General features: G+C 35.5%; 1 protein-coding gene across 1 annotated transcript; it reads right to left on the bottom strand.

The window, feature by feature from the left end:
* Positions 1-22,500: 22,500 nt before the first annotated feature.
* LOC111902262 (40S ribosomal protein S19-3) lies at positions 22,501-23,959 on the bottom strand. Its single transcript, XM_023898114.3, has 4 exons — positions 23,773-23,959; positions 23,215-23,305; positions 22,934-23,117; positions 22,501-22,820 (listed from the first exon to the last, which is right to left on the bottom strand). The coding sequence occupies exons 1-4, from the start codon at positions 23,866-23,868 to the stop codon at positions 22,745-22,747; spliced, it is 447 nt and encodes a 148-aa protein (XP_023753882.1). The 5' UTR covers positions 23,869-23,959; the 3' UTR covers positions 22,501-22,744.
* Positions 23,960-25,899: the final 1,940 nt, after the last annotated feature.

Genomic DNA, 25,899 nt, shown 5'->3' on the forward strand with positions numbered 1-25,899 from the left:
CAGAACTCAATATTCTCCCTTTTTGTGACTAAGTCTTATGTAATCTTATCAACATCATATACCCCAGATTAACCACCTCTAAAATAACTCTCCTAACAACCAACCAACATTGTAAGATCCTCTCGACTTCCTCCATATCTTTTTCGGAATTCTCAGTTGGTAAATGAATCCTACATAGAATCCCTTCTAACATTAGAGTAAGAAACATTTCTTTGTAATAAATCCAAAAAGATTTCTTTTCAAAAGCCTACTTTGTTGATTCCGCATTCTATATAGCACGCCCCGAAATGGACTTTGAACAATCTATCCATCCTTATACTTTTTAGGTTCATCGAACTTCATAAAAGGACCTTCAAGATTGAATTTTTATCTTTTTGAAACTTCAGTATCAGCTCTTCCAAACAAGTTGTAGTAAGCAACCAAAAATCTTTGAAGGTGAAGAAGAGGAACTTGATATGCAGATAAGGTTCCTCTTTTCAAAATCCTGTAAATAATAACCAAATCATGTGAATTCAACAATGTAAAATCGCAGTTAATAAGAAATACTTTTCACCACCAGCCCTTAATATGTTAAAGTCATGATTATTTGGTTTATATTTAAATGCCACACATCTTCTTGTGGTTTTCCATTCATGGTGTAAAACCATATCAAAAAAACTATTTCATTCTTGAATAGTAAAACTCTCAATTAAATTACTTAAGAAGATCTTGGAAGTAAATGCTTTTGGTGTGATAGGCAAATCCAGCTGATTTGTGTCAACATTATCCGTGGAATAATTACACTTTAGAAGTCTTGTAAATATATCTTCACTTCCAAATGCAATATGAAGAATAGTTGCTTTAATCCAAATCTTGTTTGCAAACCTAAAATATACATCCACCTAACTTTGATTTCTCCAGACACACATGCCTCATGAATTCAAATCTTTCTTGTTATTTTTTATTTCTCAATTCCTTAGACGAAGGAGTATCAACAACTTTTTTCCTTTAACTCTTATCTCAGGACACTATTATGTTGTTGTGGTTGTTGCTTGTGTAGGATTAGAAAATCAAAACACAATCCAATGCTTATTCGCTTATTCATCAAATTTAAAATATCTTATATAATTTTTGTCGATGGAAAACTCTATGGATCATAAGTGGCTTGATGAGCTTGAAATGGCATTCTCACTCCCGGAAAGGAGATAAATAAGTAGAGCTTGATGCATGAATTCTGAATGGTAAAGCTTACGGAGGCCTTTGTGGAGCTTGAAATAGCATTCTCACTCCTAAAGATCTAAATCCACCCCCCCCCCCCCCCAATTGCGAAAGACTAGCATGTATTTAAGCACGTCTAATTGAGAGTCTTTCAAGGATCTTAGCTAAAGGACTTAGCTGAAGATATGAAGCATGAAAACCGACCTCAACTTTTTGAAGCACCCCTTAAGCAAAATCTAGAATAAGTTTAACATTATCCATAGTTTACACCAACAAACCAATATTTGTATTGAATTCAATAAATGTTTTTTCAATAGATTCTTATTATAGTGTGGAATTTGATTTTGCAACTTCTTTTACAAAGGAATCTAATCTCTCTCCCAACATATTTTGAATTGCTTCCAAATCCACAACCTTCTTGTTCACACACTCAGTCAAAAAAGGAAACTTTTTTCTGAAGATTGAACAAATTTTTGTTAATGTTTTTCTAATGGTCTTCAATTCCTATTCTTAGTCAGAAACTCTCTTACATAATTCTTCAATAACTGAACTATCATTTTTGTACTAGCTTTTGAGACGAAACATTAGAAAATTAAACTAAGAGTTTCAATTTCCGATTGAGAGTACAAAAGTCCTTTTTAGACATTAAGGCATCATCATCACATGGATCAACATCACCATCTTCAAATTAAACACGAGCCATTTAAAACATATCTTCTCCAACATCATCACCTATCACCGCTTCCTCGTCAACATGCGGTTCCACAACTTGAATTGATTATGAAGTTGTAATATTCGTAGGAACATGTGGGGTTAATCTTATACTATATTATAAAGCATATTAGTCTTATCTTGAATTTTAAGAGGTATAAGTTACAAAGCTTTTTGTACATATCAATTATGCATAAATAATTCATTAATAGTTGCCAAAAGCTTGAAGATTTTAATTAAGGAAAGTAATTAAAAAATTCAATTTTGGAGCAAAATAAAAATTCTAAAGAGTAAATTACACGAATGGTCCCTATGGTTTGGGGTTATTTGCGCGCTTGGTTCCTAACTTATTTCTTTAACTCGGAAGGTCCCTACTATTTGTTTTTGTTACACGCTTGGTCCCTACTGTTTGTTTTTGTTATGCATTTGGTCCCTGTCTTACCTAAAAAGACTATTATTTAAATAAGGAACAATTATAGGGTAAGTAAGGTAAGGTGAGGGATTGGGGTTGGGACTGTGTTTATTTAAATAAATTAAAAAATAAATGACAAAATAGTCATTTTAGGTAAGACATGGACCAAGCGTGTAACAAAAGAAACAGTAGGGACCTTCCGAGTTAAAAAAATATGTTAGGGACAAAACACGCAAATTACCCTAAACCATAGGGACCATTCGTGTAATTTACTCAATTTTAAAATATTAAATTCATGTATATAAATTAATTTATATTTCTTAAATTAAATAACAATAATAACTAATTTACATCAATAGTATAAACATAAGATATAAACATAAATATTTTATTTAAAAGTGGTAATTTTTTATTACATAATAATTAGTAATAAAATCTAATAATTATTTCCTTGTAAGAAACTATTCGCCAAAAATGCTATTTATCGCCGTCGTTTTGCACGGACACACATCTAGTATATGTAAATTCATGAAAGGTGAAGAAAGTGGTTATTTAAAATTCCAACCTTTATAGGAGATGGGGATCATAGAGGAGTATTTGGAGTTTTATTAGGTGGTTTAATAGTTTTAATGGTAGGTGTGATGATTGGAATTTAAATGGTGGAAGGAGTTACATGTTATGTAGCGAGTGGATTAGTGGTATATTGAGGAGAATGAAGAATTGTTGTATCTTTAACATGTTCATTTTCTGACTCTGACTCATCCTTATTGGAAATCTTTAGAGATTTAGGGGGCGTTTGTTTCGTTTGACTCCTAAGGAATTGAAAGGAACTGGAAACTAAAATCCAATAGAAAATGTGTTTGGCTTACAGAAGGAATGGAATATGATTTCCATAAGTACTTTTTAATTCCGTGTATGAAAGATTTCTCATTCATCCTCTGTGTATCAAGAATCCACATTCTATTAGCTTATCTTTTTATTATTATTTAAATTACACAATTATCCTCCCATATATATCCTATTCTTGTCAAACAAAATCATCTATGTGATTTTTCATACCTTTTCTACAATTACCTTCTTCTATATATATATATATATATATATATATATATATATATATATATATATATATATATATATATATATATATCCAATCGATATTTGTCAAAAAAAATCATCTATCGATCATAGCTATTGTGTTGCCGTATTTCACCTCTGGTTCGTTATTCTCCTACTGCTTTGGTGTATCTATCATCTTCGTTTACGGGTAAACATCTCATGTTCTATTTTTTTGCAATTAACTGTGTTCAACCATTTTTTATATATTTGTAATTTATGATTCATCTTTGTGTGATAGAAAATAGAATAATTTTTTAACATTTGTGCTGCTTACTACATCTCTAGTTTCTTTGTGTGAAGTATGAAAAATTTTCTTTACATGCTATGTACGTGTAAGGTTTTTGCTTTAGATTTATTATGTGGGAAGTGCAGTGCAACTACTCCTTTTTTAACTATGCCTACCAAGTGTTTGTATTATTGCCTATGTGGTATTTTTATATTTGCTATTATGAGCTTTGATTTTCTTTTACTTTGTCTTGTTTATTAAAAATAATAAAGGGTATTTCCGTCATATTATAAAATTTATTTTCCAATTCCTTTGTAAAATCAGCAAACCAAACAGAAAACAGATTTCATTCCTTGCCCTCCAAACGCATTTCAGCTTCTAGTACATTCAGATTCCAATTCCTTCATGTCACACCCCCAAACCTGAACGGCGGAAACGTTCGGGGGAGGATGACTTCATGTGGTAACGTAACAAATGAATACATAGTAAAGAAAGCAATACAACCATCATATATATAATTGAAAGTTTACATTTGTCAAAAGTTATGTGTTCAAAACCAATTACAATATGATGTCAAAATATGAGATTAAACTGGCGCCGCAGCATCCCTTCTTCAAAAGCATATTGATACCTGAAATTACTGAATCCCTGGGACATACAAGTAATTTTGAAAGAGTAGATCAGCATTTAAGCTGGTGAGTTTCATAAGTATTAAATGACAATGTTTGTATGAAATGAAATATTTTGTCTTTGTTTGTTTGTTTCTAGAAAATCCTATATTTTCTACTAGTATAAAAGTAGCCTTCTCTCAAGACCAATGTTTGTTTAAAAAAAAATGTATGTTAGTGTAAAATAACCAACGTGTTTGAAAACCTCGTAAATCAATGTATTTTTAATACCCCATGTGAGTTTTATAATCATACTATTGACTCGAAATGCCTATACACAACGTTCTTCAGGCGTTGGAATGTTATGACGTTTGTCACCCCAAATGATGGACTATAGCTAACAGTCAAGGTGCGGGTTGTCAAGCCCGTATAGATCTATACACAAACACCATGCTCCCCCTCCAAGGGATTCTGGTATATAATACAGGACTTGAAATGTGTACTCGAACGTACGTGAAGTTAATGTCTCACAAACCGTGGTATAAAAACAGATTTACGTGTTAAAATGTTTCATTTGTTCTTGTATATGAAAGTGACTTCTTAAAAATCGTGTTTCTAGTATGTAAAAGTTAGCAATATCCTCATAAAACTATACCTATTATAGTTTTCTAAAAGTGTGTCTCGTTTGTTTAGAAATACCTAGAAAAGGAATCACTTGTTATGAAAGTATAGATTTTTGTAGAGCCTAAGATAGACAAATATACATATAATCTAAGAAAATGTTTAGTTTATACATGCATTACAATAACTTATATTTCAAAAGATGGAATGCTATTGTAACATATTTTATATACGAGAGTTCCCTATAAAGTTTATAAATCACATATGATTTGGTTAAATAAAAGCATTTAATAATTCTTTATATAACACACGATGATACTCGTGTGCTTTACTTGTATCCCCCCCCCCCCCCCCCCTTTGAAAGCATATAAAAGCATTTATAGAACATTTAAAAGGTTAATTAAGGGGTATGAACTCACTTGAAAGTTTGAAGAAAGCGAGATGGAAACCGGGCAGAATTTCGTCTCGGGAAACGGATTTCCTCGGGAATCTCGGGAGTAAAAAGACCTTCGGGACTTGAGCAAAATGACCGGGGCTTCGAGTTAGAACGGGCACGGAAAACGAGGCAAGAACGCACAAGAGAGAAGAGAAATGGAGCCCTTTCTTCAGAACACTCGCATCCTTTTTATAGGGGCTGGAACCACCTCGGTACGCGGGGCATACGCGTACGTCATGCATGATCGAGTCCTCGACTGCCTCGGATTTCGGATGGGACAAGGGGTAGCTTCGCATAGGTCGGGACGTGAACGATCCGAGGCCTAGGCCTTGAGTACGCGGGGCGTACGAGGGTACGCAGGGCGTACTTCGACCCTATCTGCTGACTCCCTTCGGATAATACCAAACAATTATAATTAAATTTATATTTAATTTAATTAATAAACTTCTAAATTTCATATCTTCTTCATACGAATTCCGTTTTTGATGGTTTTTATATCCACACGTAGGTGAGACTACGCTCTACAACTTTCGTTTAGACTCCGTCGGCAAATTTCGAAATTATTTTTATTATTTATTTTTAAAATGTCGTGATTAAGGAATTTCTTTAGAAATTCATAACTTCTTTATCTGACGTCGGTTTTTGCCAGACTTTTTACCGTAGAATTACCATTGTCGAGACCTTCGATTCTCGTTTAGGTCATTCCGGCCAAAAGTCGCTCGATCTCCGATTCGAGTTTTTAGCTGTCTGTTGCTATGCCGAACTTGAAAAAAATCATAACTTCAACATACGAAGTCGGATTTGGGCGTTCTTTTTACGTACGAACACGGTTTAATGACATTGAACATAGTAGGAATTTAAATAGATACTTTTTGGACATTTTATTATCAAAGTTAGTTTCATTAACTCAAAGGTGGTTACAATACTTGACTTTTTAGGTCATTACAAAGAGTTGAAATATCGGGTTGTCACATCATCCCCCCGTTAGAGGGAATTTCGTCCTGAAATTTAAAGTAGTAAAGATACTAGTGGATCAGAGAAAAAGATGAGGGTACTTTTGTTTCATCTGATCTTCGCGTTCCCATATGAATTCAGGTCCCCGCTTGGCGTTCCAGCGAACCTTCACGATGGGTATGCGACTTTGTTTTGTTCGTTTGACCTCTCGGTCCATGATTTCTACCGGTTCTTCCACAAAGTTGAGGCTCTCGTTGATCTCGATCTCGTCGAGTGGAATAACAAGAGTCTCATTGGACAGACACTTTTTCAAGTTCGAGACATGGAAGGTTGGATGTATGTTACTAAGTTCACGCGATAGGTTAAGTTTGTAAGCCACAGGGCCGATTCTAGCAACAATCTCAAAAGGCCCTATGTATCTTGGATTTAGTTTCCCATGCTTCCCAAAGCGTATTAAACCCTTCCACGGTGAGACCTTCAATAAAACGTGGTCTCCTACCTGGAATTCCAAAGGTTTCCTCCTTTGGTCAGCGTAGCTTTTCTGTCGGTCTCTGGAGGCTTTCAACCATTCACGAATTTGAACGATCTTCTCTGTCGTTTCTCGTATGATTTCTGGACCGGTGAGAGTGCTTTTCGGAACTCGTCCTCTAGCTAACTGGGTATCGCCAACTTCAGTCCAGCACAGAGGGGATCTGCACTTTCTACCATAAAGGGCTTCAAACGGAGCAGCCTTTATGCTTGTATGATAACTATTGTTGTATGAAAATTCGACAAGGGGTAAATGGATATCCCATGCCTTTCCAAAGTCAATCACATAGGCTCTCAGCATATCTTCTAAAGTTTGTATCGTTCTCTCACTTTGCCCGTCTGTTTGTGGGTGGTAGGCTGTACTCATATCTAGCCTAGTTCCCAGGGAACTTTGTAGTGACTGCCAGAATCTTGAAGTGAATCTACTATCTCTATCGGAGATAATGGATATCGGAACACCGTGCAGTCGCACTACTTCCCTTATGTAAGTTCTTGTAAGCTTTTCCATTTTGTCTGTCTCCTTGAATGGTAGGAAATACGCGGATTTGGTCAATCTGTCGACGATGACCCATATGGTATCAAGTCCACCCGTCGTCTTGGGCAACTTGGTTATGAATTCCATAGTAATCCGTTCCAATTTCCATTCTGGGATCTCTGGTTGTTGTAGTAATCCTGACGCTTTTTGATATTTGACCTTAACCTTTGCGCAAGTAAGACATTTACTTACAAAGGTAGCAATTTCTGCTTTCATGTTAGGCCACCAGTACAGTTTCTTAAGATCCAGATACATTTTATCTGAACCTGGGTGAACGGAATATCTTGTGTTGTGTGCTTCGTTCATGAATACGTCTCTGAAACCACCATGTTTCGGTGTCTAGATTCGGTCCATGAGATAATATGCTCCGCCGCCCTTGACTTCTAGATTCTTTTCCATTCCTCGCAGGGATTCACCCGCCACATTTTCAGGTTGCAAAGCTTCCATTTGTGCCTCCTTAATTTGTGTGGATAAGTGGGAATGGATAGTCATAGTCAGAGATTTGACCCTCCGACCAGTGTATTCCTTTCGACTGAGGGCGTCAGCCACCACGTTGGCCTTGCCAGGATGATAACGAATTTCACATTCGTAGTCATTGAGTAACTCAACCCATCTTCGTTGTCGCATGTTGAGTTCCTTCTGATTAAAAATGTGTTGAAGGCTCTTGCGATCGGTGAAAATAGTACTCTTTGTTCCGTATAAGTAGTGTCTCCAGATCTTCAGAGCAAATACTACTGCTCCTAACTCAAGATCGTGGGTCGTATAGTTCACTTCGTGTGTCTTAAGCTGTCAGGAGGCATAAGCAATAACCTTCCCTCTCTGCATAAGAACACAACCTAGTCCTTGGTTTGATGCATCGCAATACACTACGAAATCTTCTATCCCTTCGGGGAGGGATAGTATCGGTGCGGTGCACAAGGCTTGTTTCAGCGTTTCGAACGCCTTCTCTTGTTTCGCTTCCCAGTCAAAGGACACGCCTTTCTGGGTTAATGTAGTAATAGGTTTCGCAATGCTAGAGAAGTTCTTTATGAATCTGCGATAGTAGCCGGCAAGACCTAGAAATTGACGAATCTCTGTAGGTGTCTTTGGTGCCGACCAGTTCTCAATGGCCTTAATTTTGGAGGGGTCCACGTGTATCCCTTTCTCGCTAACAACGTGGCCCAAAAATTCGACTCTTTGAATCCAAAATTCGCATTTAGAGAACTTCGCATAGAGTTTCTCCGATCGCAGTGTTTCTAGGACTTTTCGTAGGTGCTGACTATGCTCTTCCTTACTTCGGGAGTAGATGAGTATGTCATCGATGAAGACGATGACGAACTGATCTAGGTAGGGACGGCACACCCTATTCATTAGGTCCATAAATATTGCTGGTGCGTTGGTTAATCCGAACGGCATCACTACAAATTCGTAGTATCCATAACGAGTTCGGAAAGTTGTCTTGGGAATATCCCCTTCTAGTACTCGTAATTGGTGATATCCGGATCGTAGATCTATCTTTGAGAAGTAGTTTGCTCCCTAAAGTTGATCAAATAGGTCGTCAATACGGGGTAGAGGGTAACGGTTTTTGACAGTAAGTTTGTTTAGTTCTCTGTAGTCAATGCACATACGGAATGATCCGTCTTTCTTCTTTACGAACAAGACCGGTGCTCCCCAAGGTGAGAAACTTGGTCTTATGAATCCTTTTTGAAAGAGCTCATTAAGTTGACTAGAAAGTTCCTGCATCTCTGCTGGTGCGAGACGTTAAGGCGATTTCGCTACTGGGGTAGCCCCTGAAACTAAGTCGATTCTAAACTCGACTTGGCGTTGTGGTGGTAATCCTGGTAGTTCCTCTGGAAAGATATCGGGAAAGTCGCGTACTTCTGGAATGTTCTTGATGTCCTTCGGTTCCTGTCTTGTATCGACGATGTGTGCTAGGAATGCTCGACAATCCTTCCGTAAACACCTTCGAGCTTGGATGCACGAAATGATGCGAAGGTTTGTATTTGATTTATCGCCGTAAACCACTAATGTTTTGTTGTTAGGGAGATTAAGGCGAACTGCTTTTTCAAAGCACATGATGTCGGCGCGAAGAAGACTCAACCAATCCATGCCGACTATGACGTCGAAACTTTTAATTTGGGCCGACATGAGATTGATTGGGAAAGAATGACCGTCTAAAGTTAACGTACAGTCCATGTATATGCAATTAGTGTTTTCGGTTTTTCCATTGGCCATCTCTACCGTAAATGATTTTTCTAACTTGCTAGGTTTAGGTTTAAGTAAGTGAATAAAGTTTTGACTCACGAAGCTTCTCTCCGCTCCACTATCGAATAATATGCATGCATATGAATTATCTAGAAGGAACGTACCAGCAACTACATTCGGATCAGCTACGGCTTCATCGTGGCCTATAGCTAAAACTCATCCCATCCCGCCGGTATTTGCTGCCTTTGGGCAGTTCCTCTTGTAGTGGCCCACCTCGCCACAACCGTACCAAGTCTGGCCTACACCCGCATTGGGAACTTGAGTGATCGGCTTTGCGGGATCCTTGCAGAAACGGATAGTGTGTCCATTTCTGTTGCAGTTGGAGCACTGCATTTCCCGACAAGGTCCATGATGGTGGTAAGTGCATTTGGTGCACTTTGGAAGATTACCCCCATAAGCCTTTGTTGGGTAGGGATTTGTAGGGACTGTAGTAGGTACAGTGGCAGCATTTACTGAAACCAGTTGTTTCTTTGCGGATTCTTGGGAAGACCCACCCTTCCCTTTATTCCATACCCTCTTCTTGTTATTGTTGTTGTGGTTGTTGTTGTTGTTGTTGTTTCTTATGTGGTTCTGGTGTAGCAACTGTTGAGTTCTGATGACCTCCATAATCAACAAGAGATTGTGCCAGCTCATTGGCACTTTCAAAAGTGTCAGGTTTTGAAGCTAACACGCTTGACCTAATTTGGGGCGACAGTCCCCAAATGTATCTCTCTATTTTCTTGCTCTCAGGAGTAGTCATATCTGGGCAAAGGATTGCCAGATCGCAGAACCTGTTGGTATAAGTCACGATGTCGTTACCAACCATTCCAAGAGTCCAGAGTTCGTGCTCGAGTTTTTGAATCTCTCCTCGTGGACAGTATTCTCTCATCAGCATGACTTTTAAGCTTTCCCAGCTTATAGAGTTTGCCACTATCAGGGTAAGTACCTTAACGTGGCCATTCCACCAAGTTAAAGCTCTATCAATAAGGGTGAAAGTTACAAATTTGACTTTGCTGTGCTTGGGACAGGAGCAGATTTCAAAGACTGATTCCGTCCTTTCAATCCACTGCCTTAGATCTATCACACCACCAGTTCCATAAAACATCCGGGGTTTGGCATTAGTAAAGTCCTTATAGGTTCATTCTCGGGGTTGCCCATGACTCTCACCATGGTTGGATAGGTGTGTGCCATTTCCCGAGCCAGTAGTACTCGAGTTATTGATCTGTGACATGGCAGCTGCTACCACTGCGGTGACTGCTGCTTGGAACATGACAGCATCAAATTGAGGTGGTGGAGGTGGTGGTGGTATAGGTGCTTCCCCACCGTTGTTTCGCCTTGGATTCCTATGCGGAGGCATCCTTCAACTATAGGTTGAAAAGATAACGATAAGAATTACTTAGTATAGAAACTAAATGTGTCTTATGAACCAAATTGCTATAGTTCGACAACAGATGATAGTATGAGTCTTAAAATAGCAGAATGAAAGTTATTTGTAAGACTGAAAATATGAATCAAGCATTTGGTTTCTAGATGACTTTTCAAGGATTTAATGAAATACTCAACGTAGTAATAATAGTGCCACTTATATTAATATAATAGTTGATACAATGATCACGAAAATTTGACCCCTATAAGGGTCTCCGGTTACAAAGTTTGAGAAATTTAAAGACTTTTAGCCGAGGTCCTAACTTAAAACAAAATTTGAGATTTTTGCAAGCACTACTTGCGACGTAGGTTGCACTTGGAGCTTGACTCCGCATCCGATTGCTTTGACTCCATTAGACGCCTATCAAAAGCGGCTTTTTGTTCCCTCAACTCAGCGAGGGTTGCAATCATTTGCGCTTGGAATGCCTCGGTTTGGAGTTGAGCATTGTCTTGCATTCGGTCCAGCCTACGGATGTCGGAAGTGTGAACCTGTACTTCCACGTTGACATCCCGAAGCCGGCTAGCTTGAACTCCGGATTTATAGGATTGATTGGCTAGCTTGCCCACCATTACTGGGAGTGCCCGATCTGCCGAACCTCCGCCGCGGTCATCGTAGAAGTCCCGGCACATGCCGTAGGGAGGGCGTAGGTTTTGTTGTTGGCTACAATGGTGGAGGTGACTTCCCCAGACGGGAGTCGGTCCTTGAAAGTTCCTTACTAAGACGGGAGGTTGTACGGGTGGTGGATTGATCACTTCCGGCTCTGAGTCGGTACCGGAGTCATCATCCACATCTATGGGTTCCTCGTCCTCTTCGGGATCATCTTCGACCCATCCTCCGTTGCCTTGGTTGGGAAAGTAGGGGTCGCCGGGGTGGTGAAATCCAGCCATTTGACTGTACGAAAAATAGGGTTATAAGAATTGAATAAAGTCGAAACATGCAAGATTAAACATGTAAGCTAAACTAGTTTAGGTAGCAAATACTCCTATAGTATTTAAATTTTTGTGTTTGATTCTTGTAACGGTTTGGTAAGTTTTGACTTGTTGCTTACTACGAGCATTCCTCGATATATATTGGTCCGATCTCGGACAAATATAGTTGATCACGCTATATTTGTCCCAAATCTGATTATATATATCGAGTTTTAATCATAGTGTCAACTTGTCTAAATACTTATTGTATAGTTAAAATCATGAAAATAATTTGTTGTATGCATGTATTTGTACTTAAATGAACTAACAATTTAAGTTAAAGGTAACGCTGCTTAAGCGTAAAAACAAAAGAAAAATGTTTTGTCAGAGAGTATTAGTCCCTTAAGCATTTATAGTTTGTATATCTTATGTGGTTCGATATACTTAGTTCACTATAAACATTGCTCTGATACCAATCTGTCACACCCCCAAACCTGAACGGCGGAAACGTTCGGGGGAGGATGACTTCATGTGGTAACGTAACAAATGAATACATAGTAAAGAAAGCAATACAACCATCATATATATAATTGAAAGTTTACATTTGTCAAAAGTTATGTGTTCAAAACCAATTACAATATGATGTCAAAATATGAGATTAAACTGGCGCCGCAGCATCCCTTCTTCAAAAGCATATTGATACCTGAAATTACTGAATCCCTGGGACATACAAGTAATTTTGAAAGAGTAGATCAGCATTTAAGCTGGTGAGTTTCATAAGTATTAAATGACAATGTTTGTATGAAATGAAATGTTTTGTCTTTGTTTGTTTGTTTCTAGAAAATCCTATATTTTCTACTAGTATAAAAGTAGCCTTCTCTCAAGACCAATGTTTGTTTAAAAAAAAATGTATGTTAGTGTAAAATAACCAACGTGTTTGAAAACCTCGTAAATCAATGTATTTTTAATACCCCATGTGAGTTTTATAACCATACTATTGACTCGAAATGCCTATACACAACGTTCTTCAGGCGTTGGAATGTTATGACGTTTGTCACCCCAAATGATGGACTATAGCTAACAGTCAAGGTGCGGGTTGTCAAGCCCGTATAGATCTATACACAAACACCATGCTCCCCCTCCAAGGGATTCTGGTATATAATACAGGACTTGAAATGTGTACTCGAACGTACGTGAAGTTAATGTCTCACAAACCGTGGTATAAAAACAGATTTACGTGTTAAAATGTTTCATTTGTTCTTGTATATGAAAGTGACTTCTTAAAAATCGCGTTTCTAGTATGTAAAAGTTAGCAATATCCTCATAAAACTATACCTATTATAGTTTTCTAAAAGTGTGTCTCGTTTGTTTAGAAATACCTAGAAAAGGAATCACTTGTTATGAAAGTATAGATTTTTGTAGAGCCTAAGATAGACAAATATACATATAATCTAAGAAAATGTTTAGTTTATACATGCATTACAATAACTTATATTTCAAAAGATGGAATGCTATTGTAACATATTTTATATACGAGAGTTCCCTATAAAGTTTATAAATCACATATGATTTGGTTAAATAAAAGCATATAATAATTCTTTATATAACACACGATGATACTCGTGTGCTTTACTTGTATCCCCCCCCCCCCTTGAAAGCATATAAAAGCATTTATAGAACATTTAAAAGGTTAATTAAGGGGTATGAACTCACTTGAAAGTTTGAAGAAAGCGAGATGGAAACCGGGCAGAATTTCGTCTCAGGAAACGGATTTCCTCGGGAATCTCGGGAGTAAAAAGACCTTCGGGACTTGAGCAAAATGACCGGGGCTTCGAGTTAGAACGGGCACGGAAAACGAGGCAAGAACGCACAAGAGAGGAGAGAAATGGAGCCCTTTCTTCAGAACACTCGCATCCTTTTTATAGGGGCTGGAACCACCTCGGTACGCGGGGCATACGCGTACGTCATGCATGATCGAGTCCTCGACTGCCTCGGATTTCGGATGGGACAAGGGGTAGCTTCGCATAGGTCGGGACGTGGACGATCCGAGGCCTAGGCCTTGAGTACGCGGGGCGTACTTCGGCCCTATCTGCTGACTCCCTTCGGATAATACCAAACAATTATAATTAAATTTATATTTAATTTAATTAATAAACTTCTAAAATTCATACCTTCTTCATACGAATTCCGTTTTTGATGGTCTTTATATCCACGCGTAAGTGAGACTACGCTCTACAACTTTCGTTTAGACTCCGTCGGCAAATTTCGAAATTATTTTTATTATTTATTTTTAAATGTCGTGATTAAGGAATTTCTTTAGAAATTCATAACTTCTTTATCTGACGTCGGTTTTTGCCAGACTTTTTACCGCTGAATTACCATTGTCGAGACCTTCGATTCTCGTTTAGGTCATTCCGGCCAAAAGTCGTTCGATCTCCGATTCGAGTTTTTAGCTGTCTGTTGCTATGCCGAACTTGAAAAAAATCATAACTTCAACATACGAAGTCGGATTTGGGTGTTCTTTTTACGTACGAACACGGTTTAATGACATTAAACATAGTAGGAATTTAAATAGATACTTTTTGGACATTTTATTATCAAAGTTAATTTCATTAACTCAAAGGTGGTTACAATACTTGACTTTTTAGGTCATTACAAAGAGTTGAAATATCGGGTTGTCACACTTCAGAATCCAATTCTTTTGACAGATTCCATTCTTTCAAAAAACATTTTGCGAAAGAAACGCCCCCTTAGGCTTCCTAACCTTCTTTGAGGTTTCACATTTGGGTTTCTTAGGCTTAGCGAGTGCCTTTCTCTTTCCTTACTTGGTTTCCTTTGGACCTTATACTTTTTCTGGATATTGATATTCTGGATACGAAAAAACTAAAGTAGATGTGTAATCCTTTAATGACTTTAATTACGTAGGACCACATTTGAGCATTATTTCTGGAATTTGCCCAATATATAGAAACATTGACTGTCCAGGAATAGTTGTGTCTAATTGTATAGAGCTAAATGGAATGGATTCTTTAGTAGGGTTGTACACAATTTTAGAAGATAAGTAAACTTGAAATAAAATGCATGACCATTGGCGATGAGAGGTGATCTCATTTCCCCTCCTGTGAACATTATCAACAAACTCGTTCCACAATATTGAAGCATAATCCAATAAAATATCTCTGTAGACATTGAATAATACTTCATAAAAATTTTGATTATCATAATCAAGACCAATAACCCTTGTTGTAAGACACCATAGAAGAATGCTAAAGAACAAGGACCAGACATCGGAAAATTTACTCTTCCTAAATGAAGACAACCTAACCAAATAGGGTGTTTGATGGGACAAGTCTAGTCAACATGTCACGTCAGCAAAGCAATTCCATTAGCATGATACATCATCACGAACAGTCACATAGGTTTTTATGTGACCTACAAACTCGCTAAAATGGATAAAAATGAAAAATCTTACAAAAAAATAATGGCTTTTAAATAACAAAAAACAATTTATTACTAATTTAGAATGAGACTATAAAATTAATTCTTTTATGATAATAACCTAAAGTATATACATATATTTATTGCATATTTCAAGATTGTTATATATTATTATAAAAATGGTTAATTGCATAAAAGACAATAAGTTTAAACAAAATTTTGATTTTGAAACTATATTTTTTAATTAATACATTATTTTTTAAAAAAAAAATATAATTTTGACACTATATTTTCCAGTTTGTTTCAATGTTAACCATTTGACCATCAACCCAGTTGTCACTAACGTGACATTGTGACGTATCGGTCTTTAATGACGTGGCGCTGACATTGGATGATGATGTGACATTTTTTGGTGACACGACTTTCTGAGTGGCAAAATTGAAAAATTAAATAAAATATAGTGAATTGATAGAAAAAGAAGCACAGTGTCAAAGTCGAACATTTTAAAAACTTAGTGTTTTTTGTGCAAACTGTCTTTATTATAACATAATAATTAAGACTTTTTTGAGGGATGGAGACCCTTTGAGGGAAATGTTTTGGAACAAAACAACGTAACAAAATTTTTGTCTACATATGTAGTGTCATAATCAGTTTGCATTGCAATCTCCATCATTCATGATGCTAATGTGGGATGCCCTAAAGTTAGCAGACAAAATGAATTCAATGCATTATATGTTGTGTGTCAATCCATTAAAATCTAAGGAACTCAATGCATTGTGGATGCCCTAAATTTAGTGGACAAAATGAAAGATTATATGAAAAGAGTGTTGCTTTGAGCAGTGAATTTTGTAACAAGTCGGATATTAAGACGAGAAGTTCTAGTGACCAACATTTGAGGCTACAAATCTAAGCTATAGTTGCTATCATAAATCTGCAAAGAACGAATAATCTGAACTTTTTATTTTGAAAAAAAAAATGCGATTACAAAACCCTGACAACTGATGGACAACAAACTAAAAGAACTCGTTCATGCTTACAAGTACATCTATGGAGAAAGTCACTCCAACATTCTTAGACAACATTCAAAATTTGAAATAGAACGCCATAAAAATCAAATATAACCATTTAACTTGAAGATCAAATACCAATAAAGAGGGACATGGAAACATAAAAATAGGTGAAGAGCTCATGAGCAATGGCATAGTCAGACTCCATGATTGGAGTAAGCTTACTAGATTTTTGACAATTGCATCGGAAAACATATATGAAATAAGGTAGATAGAGTATTTACATACTTCATGCGAGATCAAAAGATCGTAGTTTGTCGAGGAAAACCCAGGAGATGGAGATTGAAAAGCAAATAAATAATAACGACATTATGGCATTGCATATGTAGACGTTAAATTTGTCATGTTGTCTTGCTCCAAATATTTGTCCACAAAAAGTTTCCATCCCTCCAACAAGTCCGGATTATTATATTTAATAAGGGAAAATTATACAAATGACATTAAGTTTTCAGAAAAGTTGGGTTTTCATAGAATGTTTCCTTTTTAATTAACTATATTTTATTTTATTTTTCTATACTGACACCTAGGAAGTGATGTCACCAAAAAATATCACATCATCATCCAATATCAGGGTCATGTCATCAAAGACCAAACACATTATCATGTCACAAAAGCTGCAATTGGGTTGAACTATTAAATTGTCACCATTCAATCAAATTGAAAAATATATTGTCAAAATTATTATTTTTTAAAAACATAGTGTCTTAATTATAATTAAAAAAAAATACACTATCAAAATCAAAATCTTATATAAACTTTTTTTTTAATGTATTTTACCCTTTTTTAAAATATAGCCCACCAACAAAGTTATTACAAGAATTGCAGCTTGTAGTTGTTGAAAGAGTAACATTAAATGACTTTCAAAATCAATCATGTTGGCACTATACAATAACTTTAAAAAGCATGTTGTCGGTGCCATAAGCTACATGATTTGCAAAATGACGACATGAACTCGTTGCTATATCGTCGTCCACATCATCTACCAAACATATAAACATACTATGCAATATATGCAATATATGCAATAGCTGTAATTATTGATAACTTAGGGGGGTTTTCAATATCATACCACGATATGTCCTATAGGGGTTCGCTAACAAAAACATAGCCTAACCAAAAACCAATGTTTTAAAAAACGATTCAAACCGGTCCGTTGAAAACGGTCGTATTGGGAAGTAGGGACGGGCGCCGAACAACGACCAATTTTACGCCAATTTCTAGACCGAATCAAACCGGACGATTTTTTCAAAAACTGGGTTGAATAGGTGTGATGAACCAATCAAACCGTTTGAACCGGTTTATTGGATTTGAAAAGTTGGATTCAACTTAGTCAATTAAAAAACCAGCATATTTTCAAAACAAATTAAACCGGAAGGATGAACAAAACAAACAAAAACAAATGTTTGTATATATGTTTGGAGCGTTAGTTGAATATATAGTTTTTAACTTATAAGTTACCTTATCAATAAGCTATCTCAAATCAGTTTTTCTAAAAACTACCTTATAAACTAGGAATGAGCGTACACATGTAAGGGTGTAATTGAGTTGAGCTATTCGTAAGCATACACCTATTTGTAAGCGTACACAAGTAGGGATGAGCGTACCCGCCCTAATTATCTGGAACCGGAACCAGAACCATTGGTTCTTAAAATGTTAGAACTGAAACCGGCGGGTAGCGGTTCAAATACATGGTACCTGGCTCATTAAATTTGTAAAAATTTTAAAACTTATAATAACACATCTACTGTAAACTTACAAGAAGTCATTGTCAACAATAATATGTAATTCGCTACGCATTAAAATGAGGATTAGAAAATATCAATAACTTCAATAACATGGTGAAAAAATATGTGCATGTTTCTTAAAACTTTTAAAGGTTCAAAACAAATTATTAATTATAGAATTTTAAATCATGTTATTCACCATAACGTATAAAGTATGTGAATATATATATATATATATATATATATATATATATATATATATATATATATATATATATATATATATATATTCCCTCAGTTAGCAGTTCCGTAAAAATAAGAACTAAAACCGGAACCGCTTACGACATATCCGATTCCGAAACCAACAGTTCCGGTTCCAAAAACAAACACCTAGTTTTGGTTCTCATCCCTTATTATAAACTATTTTTATAGTCTTATCAACCATTAAATTACAATAATTAACTAATTTTTGCCAAATAAAACCTAAATTTAAGAGATCAAACTAACATATATAAACACATACACAAATAAAACTTATTATTTGTATTCTATTGTCTTAAATAAGGTCCATTCATTAAGATTTTGAACAAAAATAAACAAGCTTAAAAATTCATAAACAAAATAATTACACAGAGACAAGAATAACCAAAAAAAAAAAAGATAAATAAATATATACAAACGACTCATGAACATAAACATACGTAAATAAATATAATCGAACACAAAATATCCAAATGAAAAGTTATACGAAAACAAAAACAATAAATTAAAAATGTACAGATTACTTAAAAATAAAGTCTAAACACCTTCATATTTATTCAAATATCTTCAAAATGCAAATTGGACAAGCAAAATTTGGGGGATATGAATAAATGGGGTATCCTATGAGAAGAATCGGGAAAAACCAAAGAAGACGGATCTAAAGACAATGGAGAAGACAATGTCTCTGATTCACGTTCTCAGATGGTTCATGCAACGGTGACATTCGGCCTCAACCACAACAATGACCTTAGAGTTTTGTGGGGGAAGGCAAAGTAGAGGCAAGGGGTGGTTCAGGCATGTGAGAGGTGTGAGAGGTGGTACTAGAAAGAGGACATGCAAAGGAAAGTTGTTTTCGGCGGTAATGGATGGTAGCCGATGAGCGGTGGTTGAATGGTTGGAGTGGAAGTGAAGTCAGTCTCACTAGTCAATTAATCAATTAATTCATTTTCTTTAACTAAAAAAAAACTTGCTAAAGAAAATGTTTGTCAGAATAGTTTAATCAAACGATGATTTATTCTTCGTTTCCAAAAACAAGTTTTAGAGTCGGGCTCTAATAACTACAAATCGTACATTGAAGCCCATCTCAAACTAAATAGGTTTATAACACCTCATGAAATATAGAGTAAAAATGTTTTCTTGCTCTTGCACATTGAAATTAGTAGTTGTGATGTTTTTGTTAAAACAAAAATAAACTAATACCAATTGGGTTAATGATCTAGAAAGGTAACGAACTTTGCTCTTTGTCCACATTTAGGCAACTATATTTTTTCCGTTCACATTTAACCATTAAACTTGTTTGACCTGTTCAAAATAAGGTAATATGGCTGGTAATTACGGTAATATTACCCTATTATGAACAGGTCAAACAAGTTTATTGGTTAAATGTGTACGAAAAAAAACATGGTTACCTACATATAGACAGAAACCAAAGTTTCTTACCCGTTTTGGTAATATTGGACAAGAACCGTCTCAGGGACTGTGCCCTGGGATCAGGCTCCGACGGTCAATGAACAATTAGGTTTGGCTTGGTCCAACCCAGGTGTAACATCTCGATGTCAAGTTAATTTCAATTTCAACCCTATGTTTGAATAATATAGTATTTTAGCCCTTGGGATTGAAAAGGATTGCAAAATGGCCCATTGTGGCAATATGGTAATTTTGTCCAAGTGTAGTACGTTGGTCGTACACCTCATACACAGGGTGTATGTGGAGGATGTGTAAACCCTAAATTTTAGGGTTTGGTCCATATTTAAACCTCATTATAGCCTCATGTCTCATTTCTTCATCAGTCTCCCACTTTGAAAAACGGCCTCAAGCAAACCCTAAGTGAGAAGAGTGCATTTTGAGCCCATTAGAGTGTTTTGGAGGTTTTCTTGAAGAAGAATAAGAAGGTGGTGAGAAGAGCTTAGAACTTGGAAGCACTTTGATCTAGGATTTCCTTCTTGTTAGCAACCTCTATGTGGATTGGATGAGCCAGTATTTAGGAACCGAGTATTGATCAGCTATCCGTCGTACTGTGCGGTAAGTTTTCCTCATTGTACTTACGGGTCGAAGGCACCAAGACCGGCTCATTGGATTGGTATCCTATTATGCATTGATTCATGATATGCAGGGCATGGGATAGATCTGTAGGATTATATGATAGTTGCTGATATACATAGACCAATAGATCTATAGGCCTCCCTGTGATTTCTGGCTGCATGATTATCTATCTGTTGATTTTGTTTTTTATCAGTTATATGTCAATATCTATAGGCCTACCCGGGAATATTCCAGCCGGATGGTTGAGTGTACCTGAGGGTATTGTAGTCCAATGACTGAGTGGGCCCGTTGTATATTGGTATTCCAGTCCGATGGCTTAGTGGACCTGTTGTATATTGGCATTCCAATCCGATGACTGATTGGGCCAAGGGTAATCCAGACCGATGGTTGTGGACCCAGGGATATTCAAGTCAAATAGTTTATATATGATATGTGTGTTGTGTTGTAATATTTTGGATGAACTCACTAAGATTTAGCATAAAGTTATTGGTTATGGTTTTAGGTACTTCTGAAGATCGTGAAAAAGCAAAGGCATAACCGCACACATCCTGATTTTATATTGTTGATCTTAGGAGGTGGTTTTGAACAATATTTTGAAAACAATTGTTTTGTAAACACTTTTATTAATAAATGGGTTGATTTGAAAAGTTTAAATAGGTTGTGATTTTTGAAATGTTATACCACTTCAGTCGCGACAAGTCATGGGCTAGATTGTGTTCTAGGTCTTTAAAGCACATACAACCTAACTCCTTAAGCGTATACAACCTAACCCCTAACTGGTTGGACCTAAACTGGGTTGGTCCAAGACTTGGCCATCTCCTCATACATGAAGACCAGACAACCAAATTTTATGTCACAACCATGAGTCTTATGACTATTTGCACTTAACATAAAGAGCCCAATATTACCAGTAAAGAACTTTGGTTTTTGTCCATATTTGGGTAACCATGTTTTTTCACACATTTGACGAGTAAACTTGTTTAACATGTTCATATTAGGGTAATGTTACCGCTAATTACCAGTCATATTAGCTTAATTTGAACATATCAAACAAGTTCAATGGTCAAATGTATATAAAAAACATAGTTACATTAATGGGAACAAAGACCAAAGTTCGTTAACTTTCTAATTCATTAACCTAAATCTCTATGCTAATAAAAGAGTAGTCCTTTTGCCAAGTGTCATAATATTAAAACTCTTAATTAATATGATGTCACTTGTTATTCTATTAATTCTCTATTTTAAATTCATTAAACCTCCTAATTAAAGTGATGTTATTTGTCAATATATTTATTCTTTATTTTAAATTTTAAATTTTATATTATTGTTTTCATTAGTTAACAAATAAAAAGAGTCTAATATATATGATAAAATAATTCCACATATTTATTTGAATCAATAATTATAATTTTACATAACTAATAAAAAATCTCTTAATTAATAATATATTTAAAATTTTATACAAAATAATTAATTAATAATTTTGAATTTTTTACTATGAATATTTAATTAATTTTATAACCGTAGTTTCCACGGGTTATAAGCTAGTACCAAATAAATGAAATGTTTTCTTGCCAATAATCCACCCTACCCTTTTGAATATTTGTTTTAGTATTTCTTAATAGAAAAAAAAAACAAAAAATAAACTTAGTTGGAGTCTTATTAATCTTGAAATCATTATTATTAGGTAGGGACTTACACCATGGGAAAGCAAAAAAAAAAGATAAGAGACCAAACACAAATTTTAGAAACACAGGGACAATTTCAGTAAATTTTTGAGTTTTAAATTAAAGTGCCTATAAAAACCAACAATTTAAATGAGAAGGGCTTTTATATAACATTTTAAAAAGATCAAGATAAGTTAGTTAAATTTTCAAAATAACATCATTCGAAGATGTCAGCCACTTGAAAAGATTTTTAATTAGTAGTTAAAATTTGTGTAAAGATGATGATACTAGCAAAAAACTGAGATCAAGGCATAAGCCTGTAATTGGAAATGTTACTTTATAATTTATATTAGCCACCTGGATTATAACAATTGCAGAAAACTATGGAAATAAAACTTAAAAAATATAACTGCTTGGTTAATAACCATGAAACAAAACCATAATCTTAATACATGAAATTGGATTTCAAGATAAAGGGCAAAATGTCAAAAAGTGAAGAGACAAACTTTAAAACTAACCAACAAAAATAACACATAAAATGATGTCTGATGGGAGCATAACAGAAAATAGATTTACCAGTAAACTAAATCTGGAAAAAGATAGATAAAACTGAAATGATGTATCCATTTCAAGCTCTCTTTCAAGGAGTAACCACAACTACTCTTCCTGCAACTTGATCAAGATCTCTTCTTCCATTCGATGTAATCTTCCTCCCACTGATGGAAACAATCAAAATTGTTTAAATGAAAAGAGACAGTGTTTAATAACAAAAAAAAAACATCAAAACATTTCAAATGAAAAAAGAATGGTAAGAACTAATAACACATACCCCTTAACATCAAGGTCAACAATGTTCATTGTCTGCAACTGCTGAAGAATGTGGCGAGCAACACCACCACTGCTCTTGCAGAAGTGAGGTGGGGCACTTCCGTTCCTCTTGCGTCCACCATAGATTCTCTGGAAAGCACCAACACCAAGACCTCCCCTCAAGTAAATCTTTCTTGCCATTGATGCTAAGATAATGATTCGTTTCAAAGAAATTATAAGGAGGAAAAAGTTAGTTTTTGATCATCAATAGTGCATGTTTGTAAGTGTGAAAACGAGGCTTACCAGCTCTGATGTAGTACCAATCAGGGTCATATGGTGCAAGCTCCTTGAATGTAGCAGTCTTGACGATATCAGTCCAATGTGGAAGCTCCATCTATAAGCAATTAGAAGAACAAAAATTGATTGAGCATAAACTGTATTAAGCATGTGCTATGAAAAATCTAGAGGTAATGCAATGATATTTTCATCAAATCTGTACAGATTTAAGTCAATCATACCAAGAGTAAACAGAACACAAGTACTAGCAAATCAACCTAGAGTGACTGAAACTTCTAATTGCGATATTTCTTTTGTATAGAGACGCATAACGACGTATAATATAGACTAATCAAATAGTGTAAGAGAAAAAATGTGACGAGAGAGAAAATTTAAGCTTGAAAGCATGGACAGTGATATAATAAGAGTAATGTTCAAAGTAGATCATTCGAGAAATGTATAACGAGTCGTATCCATCAAATAAAACACAAAAAACAATAATCAGGCGATATGATATCTAATAAATCAGATGCATCAGCGTAAGATCTTCGATGAATTATTAGAAAAAAGAGAGCAGGGATTAACCTTGCCGGAGCGCTTGAGATGAGCGGCGTACGCCTTGACAAACTCATGAGGTGAAACGTCTTTCACCGTTCTTGCAGTCGCAGTCGCCGTCTCCATGTTTCGGACTACTTTTGGTGCTACGGCGGCGGCCAAGATATCTGCCGAGGGTTTTGTGTGTGTTTAGTGTGTGCGCGTGTAAAGAAGAGTTCCAACATCCATGTTAGGGTTTAATAGCATTTGACGACTGGTGAGTTCTGTGCAGGCCGAGTTAGTAAATGGGCTTTAAGGCCGACGTTTATCCATCTTTTCTCAATAGGCCCATTAAGATGAACTAAAACGGTGAGAATAGAGGGCTTTTTTTCTAAAAGATCTAAATCCTCACATTTGCTTTTTGCAACATGAGATATTTCGTTTCAAACAACAAATATATTATTTTCTTATTAGGTGGTTTGTAGAATAACATGGTTGTAGAACTCGCTATTCGATATCTATTCGGCTGACTATCGAGCAGTGAATACTTGAAAGTATTCGGATTCGATAATTCATGTAAAAATATTTTCAAAGAAATTATATATGTCAAAATCATAAATTAAAACCATAAGTTGATTGAAATATCAAATAAAATTATATACATATGAATACATAAAAACTGAAAAACACACAATGGTTTTACTTCGTAAATAATTACATAAAATTTAATATATATATATATATATATATATATATATATATATATATATATATATATATATATATATATATATATAGTAATAATCACATGTATGTTAAATAATAAATTATTAAGTATATTATACAGATTAATCACTGAGTTGTCTAGGTTTTACAACACTGCTCGCTTCAATAAGGGGCTGATCGGGGAGTATTCGAATTCTTTAACTCGCATCGATAAGAGGCCGAGTAGGGAAACTCTATGAGTTTTACAACATTGATAGAAAATAACATCCTACTAACAACTCTGTAGGATTTGAACCTACGACATCAGATTTTGGAGACCCACGTTCTACCGAACTGAACTAAGAACGCTTTCTTATCACAGTAGATACGACTAAAAAGAAAAGACTTCTTTTTGTACCCCCAATACTAAACATGCATATAGTCTCAGAAAATGAAAATTATGTATGTCCGAATCGATCTCAATGGATCCCTCGTGACTGCCCAGAGGAGAAGAATAGGTAGGGATGACAGGATTGGAACCCATGATATTTTTTACCCAAAAAAAAGGCGCTACCAAGCTGCGCTACATCCCTTTCAATTGGTCTACAGTGTCATTGTAGAGAATCCCTGCCCTGTTTTCCACATCGGCAATGCACCTCCATCGATATTCAATTTCTCTTGCCATTTCTTCTCTTTTGTCTTTATTGATTTAGATACTCATCATCATCCCGCCGATCCCACCAACGCTTTTTTGCATTTTGAATAAATAGTTAGTACAAACAACCAAAACATCAAAGTCTAAAAGCCAAATGTGAAGTTTAGGAGGTCAATAAGGACGTTAAAATAGAAATTGAAAGAAGGAATTATTTATGAGGGATCTGGATTAAGCCTTGGAAATATTGCAATTTTATATGTGTTGTCTGATGTCTACAAGTTAAAAACCAACAAAAATTTCATTAATCAAAATTGTACTTTGTGCATTAAAATTGATTTTTAAGATATAAGATATGGATTTTATTTTGTTATTCTTTTTCTTTTTGTAGTAACAAAAATCTATTGTGTCACATGTTCACATTAGAAAGTGAAATGGTATGTGTAGAGGTCGAACAGTGTAATTGTTTGGGATCACTGCAATGTACTTCATTTTTCAATTTAAACATATACGAGAGCGTTTGCGCAACTTAAGGACCTAGTTACCGACTTCAAGAGTCGATAACTATTGACTGTCAGTATTTTATCATATGACAATGCTCTTGGTTATAATGTATAAATATATAGTTGACTTTCGTCAAGTTAATGTAAATAAAATACACACGTGTGTAGAATCTGTCACTATACGAGTGGATTTTATTGACCGATAATGTCATGAATCTAATTATAAGTTACATGGAGAAATATAATGTTCATTATGAGGATGGTATGCTAGAAGCTTTGGAAGTCCATTGTAGAATTATGTTACATGTTTTATGTATT

This window comes from Lactuca sativa, chromosome 4 (assembly GCF_002870075.4).
Source record: "Lactuca sativa cultivar Salinas chromosome 4, Lsat_Salinas_v11, whole genome shotgun sequence".
Taxonomy (NCBI): Eukaryota; Viridiplantae; Streptophyta; class Magnoliopsida; order Asterales; family Asteraceae; genus Lactuca; species Lactuca sativa.